Source organism: Xiphophorus maculatus, chromosome 13 (assembly GCF_002775205.1).
Source record: "Xiphophorus maculatus strain JP 163 A chromosome 13, X_maculatus-5.0-male, whole genome shotgun sequence".
NCBI lineage: Eukaryota > Metazoa > Chordata > Actinopteri > Cyprinodontiformes > Poeciliidae > Xiphophorus > Xiphophorus maculatus.
The window spans coordinates 13,481,577-13,495,352 of NC_036455.1; the positions used below are offsets into that span (position 1 = coordinate 13,481,577).

General features: G+C 36.7%; 2 protein-coding genes across 3 annotated transcripts; one reads left to right on the plus strand and one right to left on the minus strand.

Moving 5' to 3' along the window:
• Nucleotides 1–2,149: 2,149 nt before the first annotated feature.
• On the plus strand, nt 2,150–6,278 carry LOC111610588 (C-type lectin domain family 4 member E-like). 2 transcript variants are annotated; one of them, XM_023345281.1, is made up of 7 exons: nt 2,150–2,331; nt 3,926–4,027; nt 4,140–4,217; nt 4,419–4,565; nt 4,687–4,838; nt 5,748–5,872; nt 5,959–6,278. In XM_023345281.1, exons 1-7 carry the CDS (start codon nt 2,289–2,291, stop codon nt 6,128–6,130), a joined length of 819 nt encoding a protein of 272 aa, XP_023201049.1. In that variant the 5' UTR covers nt 2,150–2,288; the 3' UTR covers nt 6,131–6,278. The 2 variants fall into 2 exon arrangements, with proteins under 2 accessions (XP_023201049.1, XP_023201050.1); XM_023345282.1 differs by having other exon boundaries at nt 2,150–2,319.
• Nucleotides 6,279–9,861: 3,583 nt separating this feature from the next.
• On the minus strand, nt 9,862–13,141 carry LOC111610589 (alpha-defensin-related sequence 10-like). Its single transcript, XM_023345283.1, has 6 exons — nt 13,085–13,141; nt 12,470–12,566; nt 11,195–11,293; nt 10,862–10,939; nt 10,287–10,403; nt 9,862–10,189 (listed from the first exon to the last, which is right to left on the minus strand). The coding sequence occupies exons 2-6, from the start codon at nt 12,525–12,527 to the stop codon at nt 10,185–10,187; spliced, it is 357 nt and encodes a 118-aa protein (XP_023201051.1). The 5' UTR covers nt 12,528–12,566; nt 13,085–13,141; the 3' UTR covers nt 9,862–10,184.
• Nucleotides 13,142–13,776: the final 635 nt, after the last annotated feature.

Sequence of the window (13,776 nt, forward strand, 5' to 3'; positions counted from 1 at the left end):
GGGTGGGCACTCCTGGTCCTCGAGGGCCGGTGTCCTGCAACTCTTAGATGTCTCCCTGGTCCAACACACCTGAATCCAACAGCTGAATCTCCTCCTAAGTGCAGTTAAGTTCTCCAGAGTCCTGTTAACGACCTCATTATTTGACTCAGGTGTGTTGAAGTAGAGATGCATCTAAAAGTTGCAGGACACCGGCCCTCGAGGACCAGGAGTGCCCACCCCTGCGTTTCCCGTCTGGTTCCGGTTCTGTGCCAGTGGGTTCATCCCGTCTTAACAAATAAAAATGTTTTCTTATTACTGTTATTATCTGCATTTCTAATTACTGATTGCCATTAAAAACTGAGTTTGTCTGAAGTTTATCTAATATCTATTTTCATGTTTATAAATGAAATACATTTGTCTTGTGCTGTTAGATGAATTTAACTGAATTTATTCCAGTTTACTGACCACGTATCTCAATATTTATATTTAATAAACTCTTCATACTTTATGTGATGTTATTTGTAAAGTTACACAGTAAATATCAACAGCAATATTTTAGTTATTTAATCCATTTCCTTGTTAGACAAAAAAGAAATGGGTGTACATTTTTAGCCATATTATTTTACCATGTTATTCATATATTTATAAATGTCATAGTTTGTCAGGTTTATGCACCTAGAATGTCAAAATACAGACACAATTAAAGACAAAGAGAGTTGGATTCTTTTTACTCGCTAGGAGAACAGAGATGTGTTCCAGTTATAATCTCTACTTGTTCTGAAAACACTTTCTGCTGCAGCTCTCTTTTTATTTCCCACATTCCCTAAGTTACATGTACGCTGCAGCTCTAAAGAAGAAGAAGCAAATTAACCACACAGCTGCAGCCTGAGTCAGGGTCACATATCATCTAACGAGCTCAACAATCTTCACTTCACATTTCTTCTGCCTTGCATCCAAGGAGGACAAGAGGCTCCAGCCAAGCGTTTATCTGTTGCACCTGGCCGAACAGCCACCTGCTGCAATGAACTCATCTCCACTTCTCCTTTCAGGGGCCTCCTTAAATATAATGATTAGTATTTATATAAGTTATTATTTTAATTCTATCATAGTTCCAAACTATTTTTTCTTTCATTTAAAACTGAAGTATTTATCTAGCAGTAGCATGCGTTTATATGAAAATCCTCAAAATTCAGCTTTTATTTTAAAAGTCCACTTCCGCTTAACCGCAAGCTAATTGACGTCTTAGCTAAATATTTAACTAATAACCTAAACATTTTGTTAGTTAGTTGTCCAAGTTAAATATTTACTTTGGAACTAAATATTTAGTCAAGCTAAATATTTAGTTTTTAAACGAAATATATTAAATATGTTCCAGCAAATAGCAGGAATTAACATCAAAATAAAACCAGATGATTTAAAGTGTTTTTACTGCAGACGGGCTGTTTGCAGTGCACCACTAGAGGGCAGCACTTTCTCCTCTCTGTGGAATGAGGGTGTGTTCTGTGTTAAATAAAAATTTATATTTTTATTATTTGTGTTGTCAAAGTCGATTGCAGTACTGAGAGGAGAGGCTGCAGGTGAGCTGATTAGAAACTGGAAGCAGAAACAGAAATTAATCAAATCATTTTCAGGGAAAAACTAACAAAATAAAACAGGAAGCAAAATACAACATAAACAATAAAAAAGAGACTTTAGAAAGAGACTCATGAATCCAGGTGGTGAGGTAAAATCTATCAAACTATGAGAATAAAGCCACAGAATATTCTGTAACTGATGAATCAGGTCTAAACCAGAGCCGGGTCGATCTGGGCTGGTGAAGTAGAACCAGTGGAAAAGGACATCAGGTGAGAAACATAATGGGTCTGATCATGTTGATCATGTTGATCATGTTGTTGCTGCTGTAGAGCAACAACATGATCAGACCTACAGAAAAAAACACAAATCATCAAATAACCAAACATTCTTATTTAATTCTATAGCTTTTTGTGATTCCAGCTCAAATATAATAATATGAGAAACTACAGAGAAAGAAAATGTTTTATTCGACCAGTAACCTGCTGTGAGGAAACACTGCAAACCGTCAAACCAGAGAGATGAAGAGAAAGCTCCTCCTTGTTTCTGTTATAGTTTATTCAGATCTGTGATCCAGGAACTGCAGAACATTTTTTCTGGTCCAGTCAGCAGAGGAGCAACGATGCATTTTTACCAAGTCTTTACATCAACTTTAAATTAGAAACAAAGCTCCACCTGATCCAGAAGGTTTGATTCATAAACCTGGTTCTGGAATTTTGACAAACTGAGGCGCCGACATGATGAGCCGACGACAAGGAAACACGATGGGTAGGAACTGCTGTAAGGTCATTAACAGATTAAAATAAAAATATTTTAATGTAAAATAAAAGAAAAGAGCATCTGGAGTCTGTCCTGATGTATCCTCAATACAAACAGTCAAAAACTGATTTTTAATAACTAAATGATAAAATCTTTTCTAAGTGTTAAATATTAAATGATCTGTCTGTAACCTTTTTACTGGAACCACTGATTGGTGTGAATAATGATTAGTGTAGGTGATTTAGACATTAAAAATAAAAATGATCAAAAATAGACACGATGAGTTTCTCTGACAGAAACCATCACAGTTGGTTGGCTGGAAAAAATCACAATATACATCTTATTTAAAATTGGCTTCTTTAGCAATTTTTTTTTTTTTAAAACAGAAAAGAACATTTGTAAGTTATTTTACAAATAATGAAAATGGTAGATAAGAAAAATCACATAGAACAAGCAGGAAGTGACAAACAAACTGAAACACGGGTTGATGTTTCCTGTTGGTCAGTGTGGTTTCTCAGTTTTATAGTCACAAATAAATTTGGGGGTTTTTTCACGTGATGCTGCAGGTTGAGATCTTGGTTTTTTGCTGTTTGACATTTCACATCTATATGAAGGTAAAGCATTTTACCTTCATATAGTTGTAAAGCCTTTAGAGCAGTGGGGCCCAAAGTGGATCCTGAAGGCCCGGCATCCTGCATGTTTTAGTTCTCTTCCTGGTTTAACGCACCTGGATCAAATGATGGCTCATTAGAAGAACATTGACATGAAAAGTTACTACTAGCACCTGCTAGTAGTAACTTTTTTACTGCTGCATGCAGCAGTTTGTGTTGCTGCATGCTCTGTACAATGGCTGCTGGAAATGAAAAAGTGTGTTTTCTTGATGACTTGCCATCCAGAAACTACGTGCTGCATTCTTGTTGGTTGTGCGGGAGGCTCCACTTCTGCTTTTCAAAGATGCAAACAAATGTGTATAATTGCGCATCTGTTTGCAGCCATTTTCACGTGTGAGGGTCAAGGTTGAGTTGGGGGCGTGGCCAACATGTTCTAACCTGTTCAGAGAAGCATAATAGGCCACTTTTAACCAGGCAAAATTAGCTTATTTTGAGTAACTTACTAAACATACCTAAACTCTTATTTGACTTTTTTTTCTAAATGGAAGAACAAACACTAAAACCAGAAAAAAGAATGGTTGCCAAAAGCCCAGAGCATTAAGATGAAGTCTGATCCATGCCGAGGAAACGTTTAAGAGTTTAAGTTTCATTTAGTTGATGTCAGGTTGAGATGTTGGCTGCTTGCTGAAAGTTCTTGGATACTTTAATTTCTCCATCACACTTTTGTTGTTTTATTTTTAATTTTTTTCCAAACTAATCACATTAACTGCTTTACCAGAGTCAAACATGTTGTACGTTGTTAAAACGTCACAAAATATTGAAACAAGTTCATATTGGTGAGATAATATCTAAATTTAAATGTAATGAAAAATACATGAACTCAGTGATTCCTGCAGCCAGATCTGAGTTTTATTATCATAGAGATTTTTAACCAGGTTGAGTTTGTTTGATTCTGTGAGTCTGCCTCCAGGTTCTGATCCGGTTCTGCTCTAAATGTTCCTCAGGTGAAAACCCAAGCAGAACCTCCAAGCTGCCAGCAGGGGGAGTAGTTCTGCTGGTTCTGGTCGGTCTGCTGGCTGCTGCTCTCATCATCATCTACAGACTCTGTGAGTTCATGTTGGTTGAATCTTTCACTGAATTTTAATTTATAAACTCGTAAACCAACACCAGGTTTATGTTTGACTAAATATCAAATAACTTTTGTCTTTTTTGAATCAGCTGTTGCTGTTTTGATGACCAATCAAACCGTCCAAACCCTGAAAGAGGAAAATGAAGCTCTGAAGAGAAATCAATCAGGTGAGACAGTCAGAGCTTAAAGTTTCCTCAAAGTTCAGACTGAACCTTGTTGTTCCAATAAATGATCAATAATGACCTGCCTTCTGGTTTTAGTTTATTGTTATTAATGTTTATGTTTTGTTTGATAAGCAAGAGGCAAAATGTTCTCTCATTTTCTTGTTGTGACACATGGTGAGACCGAATCTATGTCTCCTTAATCAGGAGTTAATCTGAGCAGAACAATGCAGGAAAAATGTCCTTCACGTCCAACATGTCCTCCACCTCCAACATGTCCGCCACCTCCAACATGTCCTCCACCTCCAACATGTCCTCCACCTCCAACATCTCCTCCACATCCTGAAGTGAAACGTAAGTCCAGGATTTACTATTTCTCCCATTTCTCTACTGATGTTAAAGACATTGATGGACGTACAGATGCAGGATTTCTTCCTCCTGGTTCACTAAGGTCTTTGTTCTTATCTGTCTGAAGATGAAACTTGCCTGAAATGTGCAGCAGGATGGGAGAAACGTGCAGGAAGCTGTTATTATTTTAACACCAATAAATCCTCCTGGACTGACAGCAGACGTTCCTGCATTGATCATGGATCAGACCTGGTGAAGATCGACAGCAGAGAGGAGCAGGTATGAAACTCCAGCTGTGTTTCTATTCATCATAGAATTTTACAATGAGAAACTTTCAAAATAAATTTGCTTAATAAAACTTTTTTTTCTAGATAAAATTTTTGCTTTAGGATCATGTTTTGTTTTGCTGTAACAAAATTAGTTTATTTCACAAAACCAGACTAGAAAGACTTTGTTTGCATCACATAAGTCACATGATCAACAACCGGCTGTTGCCAGTGGAGCAAACCAGGAAGAAGAAACCAGGAAGTAGCTGGAGCATCATGACAGCATGTTTTTTACTAACTTATCATGTGAACAAACTTATTCCTGATATTAATTTCCTTTCTTATTGTATGGAAACATGCAGTAGAAAATAGTGTTTGTTCAACATGAGCAAAATACTGACAAATTTTGAGTTCATTTGTAATGGAAACACAGATTCTGCTGCAGGTTCATGTTCTTACTGATTCATGTTTCTTCATCTCAGCACAGAAAGATCTCAGTCACCAATCTTCTTTTTAAATTCCATTATGTGTGCAAAACTTTGTCCATATTCCACAAAAGAATCACATGTGAATAAAATGGTTCACTCAATAAGACTTTAAAAAATGATTATCCTACTTCCTGTAGGAGGAACAAGGCACAGCATCCTGTCGTCTTCTTCATCGTTTCCTCCAGTAGTAACATCCAGTTGTTGGTCATGTGACTCATTATAGAAAAAGGTGTTTCCATTGCAGTTTTGCAAAATCCTTTAATTTCCATTCACCTGAAAAACCACCTTCTCCTAGTGCAGAAGCTTTTTATCCCAAAACAAGAGTTTTCTTTTTAAATTGCTGAGTTTCCATTGAGCAAATTTATTTTTTTGCTTCCAATTTGCCATCATGGTCATTGGAAACGCAGCTTTTTAAATCGTCTCTTCCTGTTCAGATGTTCCTGCAATCTAAGCTGAAGGAGAAAATGAATACTCCTTTGGACGCGTTCTGGATCGGACTGATGGACTCACAGACAGAAGGCAGATGGTTCTGGGTGGACGGGTCACCTCTGGACCCAAGGTCTTGATAAATTAGTGTTTTATTTTTTATTAAAGGTTTAAAATCACATTTCCTTGCTTTAGTTTTGTGTTTTTTCTTTGTTTTAGTTTACGATTCTGGTATAAGGGAGAACCAAATAACTCGGCCGGAACGAACCCAGCAGGAGAGGATTGTGTGATGATGGTGAAGACAGAAAATATCAAAGATCTGAATAATTGGGTTGATCATTCCTGTCATGTTCAAATCAAAAGTGTCTGTGAGAAACCAGCAGAAATGTGATTGTTTTTATCAGGTACAAACATTTAAGACGTTTTTTTCTGTCTGGACTGAATTAAGATGCAAAAAGTCAGATTTAAATTTAGACTTTTAATTTACTTTCACATGATGTGTTATTGCTGATTGGAGATTTATAAATAAACTAAATAGAAAATAAAATCCTGCTGCTATAAATGTTATTTATCCTTCATTCCTTTAGTAATGTGAACATTAAGCTTCAAAATCCAAACAAAACATTTATCATAACTGGACACCAGTATGGAGGAGTGACTGGTGCAAACATGGGAACTGGGTCAGAGCAGCTGGTGGAACTGGGAGCTGCAAACTGGAATAACTGAGGACATCTAGAGGCCATTACAGGAACTACAGGCTAAACAAACAGGAAAACAAATAAATCTAAATCAGGGTGTCAAACCTTTTGTCACATGATGAAACATTGTGATGGCAGAATGAGTAAATATCCAAAAAATATCTGATTTCTAAACCATTTGAAATTTAACCTGCTCAACAATAAACTAAGCATACAATAATAATAATAGTAATAGTAATAATAATAATAATAATAATAATAATAATAATAATAATAATAATAGGGATACAATGTAAATCAATATGTCTGATACATATTGATGATGTGTAGATAAGCCTAGCTGCCTGCTGCCACTGTGACTCAGTTATTCTCCATCCCTGTTCTTTAATTTTGTCTGATGAAGATGCTGCTGCTGTCTGGATTCATGTGTAACTGTTGATGTGGCCCCTCTCTGTATGGGATCCACCTCCAGCCATTCATCAATCCATCTGTATGCTGAAGTCTGAATCATTGATGAGAAATATTTTTAACAAAACTCTGCAGCTGCAGATATCTAAAACAGTTGGAAGAAGGTCGGCCAAATGATTACTGCAGCTGTTGAAAGGACAGAAGATGACCGTCTCTGAACAGATCTCCCACAGTAGTTTTCCCTTTATTTGCCCAGGCATGGAAAGTTCAATCAGTTAAAGAAGGTGGGAACAAGGCTTCTGCTGCTATGGGAGCTGCTAGGAGACCCTGTTTTTGTTTGAAATGGATCCTAAGCTGTTCCCAGATCCTAATCGCCCCCAATGTAACTGGGTTCATTGTAATTAGTCGTTTATCTAATGGCAATGAGAGGCAAACAACTGAGGCCAGCGAACCAGATTTACAAGAGTTTGTGATATTTGCAGCCAAAATTATTGGTTGGTAGACCCATTCTATCAACCTTAGATGGGGAAAAATAAAACTTTTTCTCTGTTGAAAATGTTTGTCATTATTTGACAAAATAATACACAAACATAAAATACATAAAAACAGACTTAAGAATGAGGTCCTGTACAGTGGAGAAAGATTACAACTTAAAATGCTGAGCAGTTATTAAGATAACATACTCCAGGTTGCTGTGGTGGTTCAGGAGCGAAGCACAACCCACATATTGAGGCCTTAATCCTCGTGGCGATGGTTGCAGGTTTGATTCTCGGCTTGGTGACATTTGCTGCATGTCTTCCCCGTCTCTTATTAACCTCTTTCCTGTCAAACTACTTTCAAATAAAAGCCACTAGAGCCAACAAAACCTTAATTCTTTTAAAAGAAAAGCATACTCCAACTGAAAGGAATATGAAACTGAATAGGATATAATAAAATGTTCATGTGTATTTGTTCATTAAAAGCAACAAACTACTGAAAATAATAGACAATAAAACTGCAAATACCAGCAGAAAATACATTTAAAATGAGTAAAACTGTGCAAACACCTTTTGAGTTTGTTAGGACAAGTGATGGTTATGGAGTCTGACAGCTGCTGGGAGGAAGGATCTACAATAACGCTTGTTTGTGCACGCAGAATGTAGCAGCAAATGTATTTTTGTATTCTGGTATTTATGGTGAAAGTCCGTACATGTCTGTAAGTAAAACCGTGTAAGTACCTTTCAGGACATAAAAACCAGAAAGTGCTTCACAATAAACTAATTTAATAACTTATGAGCCAACAACCCATAGAAAAACCAAGATAAATTAATAATAAGCAGATTTATATGTTTATATGACTTTGTATTGGATTATCTGTCAGGATCTATGTGAGTATCAGTGTTTTTTGTCTGCAAATGTGATTTTCAAAGATCTTCACTGGAGATGAGCTCCACCTGTTGCTGCTTACACATCTGACAGTAATCCTTCGTTTGGATGCTCTTCTTAAGGGGCTGACAAACGTCGACCCGTTGTCTCATGCTTAACTATTCTAGTAGAGCCATGCTGACCGTGCTACGATTTTTACCTGAGATCCTTCCTGGACTTTCCTCTGGTGTCTTTCATTTCTTGAAAGTCACACAACATGAAAGATGTGGGTAAACTTAAACATAATCCTGGTATTGATTTTGATCAAACTGAAGATTGTGTAAAAATGTCTCAGGAGGAATGGGTGGAAAAAAAATACTGGAAAGATTTCAAAGACAAGACTGTGAACCCAGATCAACTCCCTATGAATAGATTCAATGATGATGCTGTGAAAATGAATAACAGGCAGAGACAGCAGGTAACCTTATTTACTGGGCCTCGTACACAACCAGATTTGAGTTTTGCTGTAAATAAGCTATTGCAGCGCTTAGAAAGATCCAACTCTGGAATACTGGACTACTGTGAAACATGCTCTGAGACAACTGAAGCAAACAGGAGACAAAACTTTGAGCTATAGGAAAAGAGACAAAGAGCTGGACCGATTCGGTGTTACAGGTAAGGGTTAATTCACAGTGTCCGGCTCCGCTCCACCACAGTGCGGCTTCTGCAGTAAATATGAACCTATTATAGTCAGTGAGAACATTTACACTGTGTGAATATGGCGCATATTCCAGCTTTTACTTTAGTATTTGTAGTGGTTATGATTTTGCAATGTTTGCCATGATCTGATCAATAAGCTGGTAAATAGAAATCATATTTCCTGTTCGGTAGTTTATGAGCTGCATCAGAGAACATCATATCTCTGAGCCGAGTCTCTTCCTGTTCCTGGTAGCTGTCCACTTCCACTTCATTTACAGGCTCACAGGTTTGTTTTAGGCACTAAAAGTTCTGTAGCTCTAATGTTTAGACTGAGCTGCTTAATTAGACTTTGGTACCAAAATCTACTTTTAATTTATTAAGGCTAAATAAATCAAAATCTAACACAAAAAGTAACTAGAATCTCGTTTTTATAGCTGACAGACCATTTTTTATTATTTAGTTATATTTTACCAAAAAAGCAGAGTTTGGGTGCCTTTCTCTTAATAAGACAAATGTGCAAAGTACTTTTTCATTATTATTATTATTATTATTGTTATTATTATTATTATTATTATTATTATTATTATTATTATTGTTATTATTATTGTATGGTTAGTTTATAGTTTAGCAGGTTACATTTCAAATGGTTTAGAAATCAGATATTGTTTGGATATTTACTCATTCTGCCATCACAATGTTTCATCATGTGACAAAAGGTTTGACACCCTGATTTAGATTTATTTGTTTTCCTGTTTGTTTAGCCTGTAGTTCCTGTAATGGCCTCTAGATGTCCTCAGTTATTCCAGTTTGCAGCTCCCAGTTCCACCAGCTGCTCTGACCCAGTTCCCATGTTTGCACCAGTCACTCCTCCATACTGGTGTCCAGTTATGATAAATGTTTTGTTTGGATTTTGAAGCTTAATGTTCACATTACTAAAGGAATGAAGGATAAATAACATTTATAGCAGCAGGATTTTATTTTCTATTTAGTTTATTTATAAATCTCCAATCAGCAATAACACATCATGTGAAAGTAAATTAAAAGCCTAAATTTAAATCTGACTTTTTGCATCTTAATTCAGTCCAGACAGAAAGAAAACGTCTTAAATGTTTGTACCTGATAAAAACAATCACATTTCTGCTGGTTTCTCACAGACACTTTTGAGTTGAACATCACAGGAATGATCATCCCAATTATTCAGATCTTTGATGTTTTCTTTCATGTCCATCCTCACACAATCCTCTCCTGCTGGGTTCTGTCCGGTCCAGTTGTTTGGTTCTCCCTCATACCAGAAACTTAATCTAAAAGAAAGAAAAAACACAAAACTAAAATAAAGAAATGTGATTTTAAACCTTTAGTAATAAAAAAACAAAAAACAAAACACTAATTTATCAATACCGGCGATCCACCCAGGTGGAGGACATGGTGGAGGTCGAGGACATGTTGGACATGTTGGACATGCTGGACATGTTGGACATGTTGGACTTGCTGGACATGTTGGACTTGTTTGCTGCTCTATTCAGAGAAATAAAACCAGTTTTAATCTCAGTCAGTTATTTTCTTCTTCTAAAGCTGAACTGATGAACCAACATGATCAAATAATTAACTCGTGTTCTGCAATTCAACATGTAAAATGGAAACCTCATGTTTATATAATACAATATGCATGAACATCTGTGCAGGTGTTGAGAGTCAGCAGCTTCATCAGACTGACAGTCATGATGTCTCAGTGATGAAACATTGTTGGATAAAGAGCAGAAAGCATCAGGAAGAGAACGTTTCTCAGACTCTGCAGAACAGGAGAAACATTGATCTGTTTCAGCAGAAACATCTCAGCAGTTTCACCACTAATGCATCATAACTGATGTGTTACAGGAACAATGTTGACCTGGTTTTTACATGAAACGTTACAAATGAAGTTGATCCATCAGATCTGAATGAGACGTTCAGGCTGAACCTTCTGACTGTCTCACCTGAGATATTTTTCCTCAGAGCTTCATTCTCCTCTTTCAGGGTTTGGATGGTTTGATTGGTTCGTATTTTATCAAAAGCTGCATAAAGAACAGATGGAGGTCAGAATTTAAAGACTCTCATTGGCAAAAAGAAAAATGTTGAGGACAGAATTCAGCCACAGTAAAGATGCTCATACATTCATATTGTGTCTTTATGATGTAAAACACTTTAAACTGTCTTACTGCTGAATGTGAGACAATAATAAACTTGACTGATTGATACAAATCATGTAGTTTTTGTCTTGATCTAAGAATTAAATTCAGTGAAAAGACGAACCAACAGGATGAACTCACAGAGTTTGTAGGTGATGACAGCAGCAGCCAGCAGACCGACCAGAACCAGCAGAACTACTCCCCCTGCTGGCAGCTTGCAGGTTCTGCTTGGGTTTTCACCTGAGGAGCATTTAGAGCAGAACCGGATCAGAACCTGGAGACAAACTCACAGAAACTAACATCAACCTGACATCTATAAAACTGAAACTATGATTAGATTTTCTAATTTTATCTGATGAATGCAATAAAAACGTAACTGCCAGTCAGCTGGCCTCATTTTAATCTTCATTATTATATCAGCTGATATTTCTGACGCGAATTTCTTCTGCTGACCTCGATGCCTCGGTTTCATTTAACTAGGGTTTTTTTTTTTACAAATTTACTAAAAGAAAAGACAACAGATGTGCTGTAGTGGTGCAGGGGTTAAGCACAGCCCACATAAGGAGGCCTTAGTCCTTGAAGCGGCTGTCGCAGGTTCGATTCCTGGCCTGGTGACCTTTACCGCATGTCCTCCCCTTCTCTCATTACCCAGTTTACTGTCAATTAACTATCAAATAAAGGCCAATAAAACCTTTGATGAAACTAACAATGTCATATTTCTAATAATTAAATTCTATTTTTTGTTTTTATTTTTACTTGGTTAAAAATAAACAAGGATCATAAAACGTCACTGAAGGATCTGTAGATGCAAGATGAAAAGATTCTGCTACACAGAAAATCTCTGGATGTTTATGGTTTATTTATTCTAAATCATCTCATCATCATCTTCATTTGACATATTTATAACTTCAATTATCAGATTTCAACAATTTTGAAAATGGTTTGAATCTAAATATTTTCCGTTTCGTGTAAATTAGCTGCTAGTTCTTTTTTCTCTCTCGAAAGTGAAGCAACATGTTGATCGGCTGTAAATGTTCAGGATGTTGAGCTTTAAGAACAGGAAGTCACTCTGACGCCACAAAGATCTGATGATTTTCATCCCTCCTTAAAGCTGCTTGGTGCAGCAAACAGAGGAAAAATCCAGCAGCCATTACGCTCTACACGTTTAGCTGCAGCTCATCCTGCTCAGTGTTCAGCTGCTGAACCAACATGGAAATAATACGAAGACTTTATTAATGTTCAGCGTTTATTGGTTGATCTTCTGTTTCTTAAGGTTTCAGGTCTGGATTATTCTTGTGAATTATTAATATTCACATCCTGCTCTGTCAGGGATTAACAGTAAACATCCTTTACCTTCAGATGAAGCTGTTTGGTTTTGTGTTCAGTCTGGTTGTTGATCTGATGAAGACCACTCACCTCTGGCTGCAGCTTTTTCATCACCTTCCTCCTGATTTACCGCCACACTCATCATCATCAGTTCTTCATCGCTCTGTGGCGTCTCATCAACTTCACTCTGAGGACAAACACAGAGACATTTCTGGGATTAATATTTCAGCCTTTTTCATGTTTTAGCTGAAGGTTTAAAGGGAAATGTAGATCTTTTCATCTCAGATGTTTACTGTAATTTTTCTTCAAGTTTCTGCTTTATTTCACTCCTAACGTTTGTTTTTCTGTGAGTAAAATCGATGAATATACACAGAAACAAAAGTTTAAGTTGAAAAATCAGATTGTAAATAAAGGTTAAAGTTCATATGTCTGAGTTTAACTTAAAGTTTTCAACATATAAAAGATACTGGAGGAACAAAACAGGTTTAAGTTTTCAGTTTTTAAATAATTGTGAAAATAAAAGCCTGTAGTGGATTGTCTACACAGAAAAGATCAGTTAATTTATCATTTTTTCACACTTTCTGTGTTTACACTTGAATCCAGTATTTTTAGATCAAATCCTAACTATTTTACATAAAATGACAAAGTTTGGTGAAATAAACTCGTCATATTTTCTGTGTTGGACAGAAATCGATCAAAACTCACCAGAATGATGTCGCTGCTCCTCTGCAGGCTGAACAGGCAGAAACTAATCAGAACATCTTTCTGTTTCACAAGATCTGAAAAAGCTTCCTGTTGATCTCAGAGGAGGAGGAGGAGACTTCATCTGAATACAGCTTCCTCATGATTCAAACTTTCATCAAATAAAACTCAACACTTCTGGACTCAGCAGGGTTTGTCCTGCAGTTACAGTCCAACTTCCTGACAGAAACATTTAGCATCAGGATGTGGTGGATCTAGCAGGTTGATCACATGAAGGAAGGAGGGACGTTTTCTGCTGATTTGTAGTTCCTGTAACAGCCACTAGGTGTCCTCAGACTGGAAGAAAAACCAACCAGAACCAAGACAAGACCAAACTAAAGACCTGACCAGATAGGAAGCAAAACCAGATCAGTCAATACGGGTTTTTCTTGCGTGAAGCAAAACTAAGATCTGTTTGTGTTGCTGTGAAAAAGATTAAGGCCACAGACTTTTATGTTGTTTGTGTTTTTCTAAAACTGCACAAATTATGTAAATTGGTTAAAGATTACTGAGAGCAAAGCCTCATATTGTGGATTCAATTGGTGACAGTGGAGAGGAGAAATTTCCCTTTAACAGTAAGACTTAATAACAAAGCCAACACTGGGTCACTTATTTAAATCTGATAAAATAAAGTTATTTATCTTAACCGTCTTATG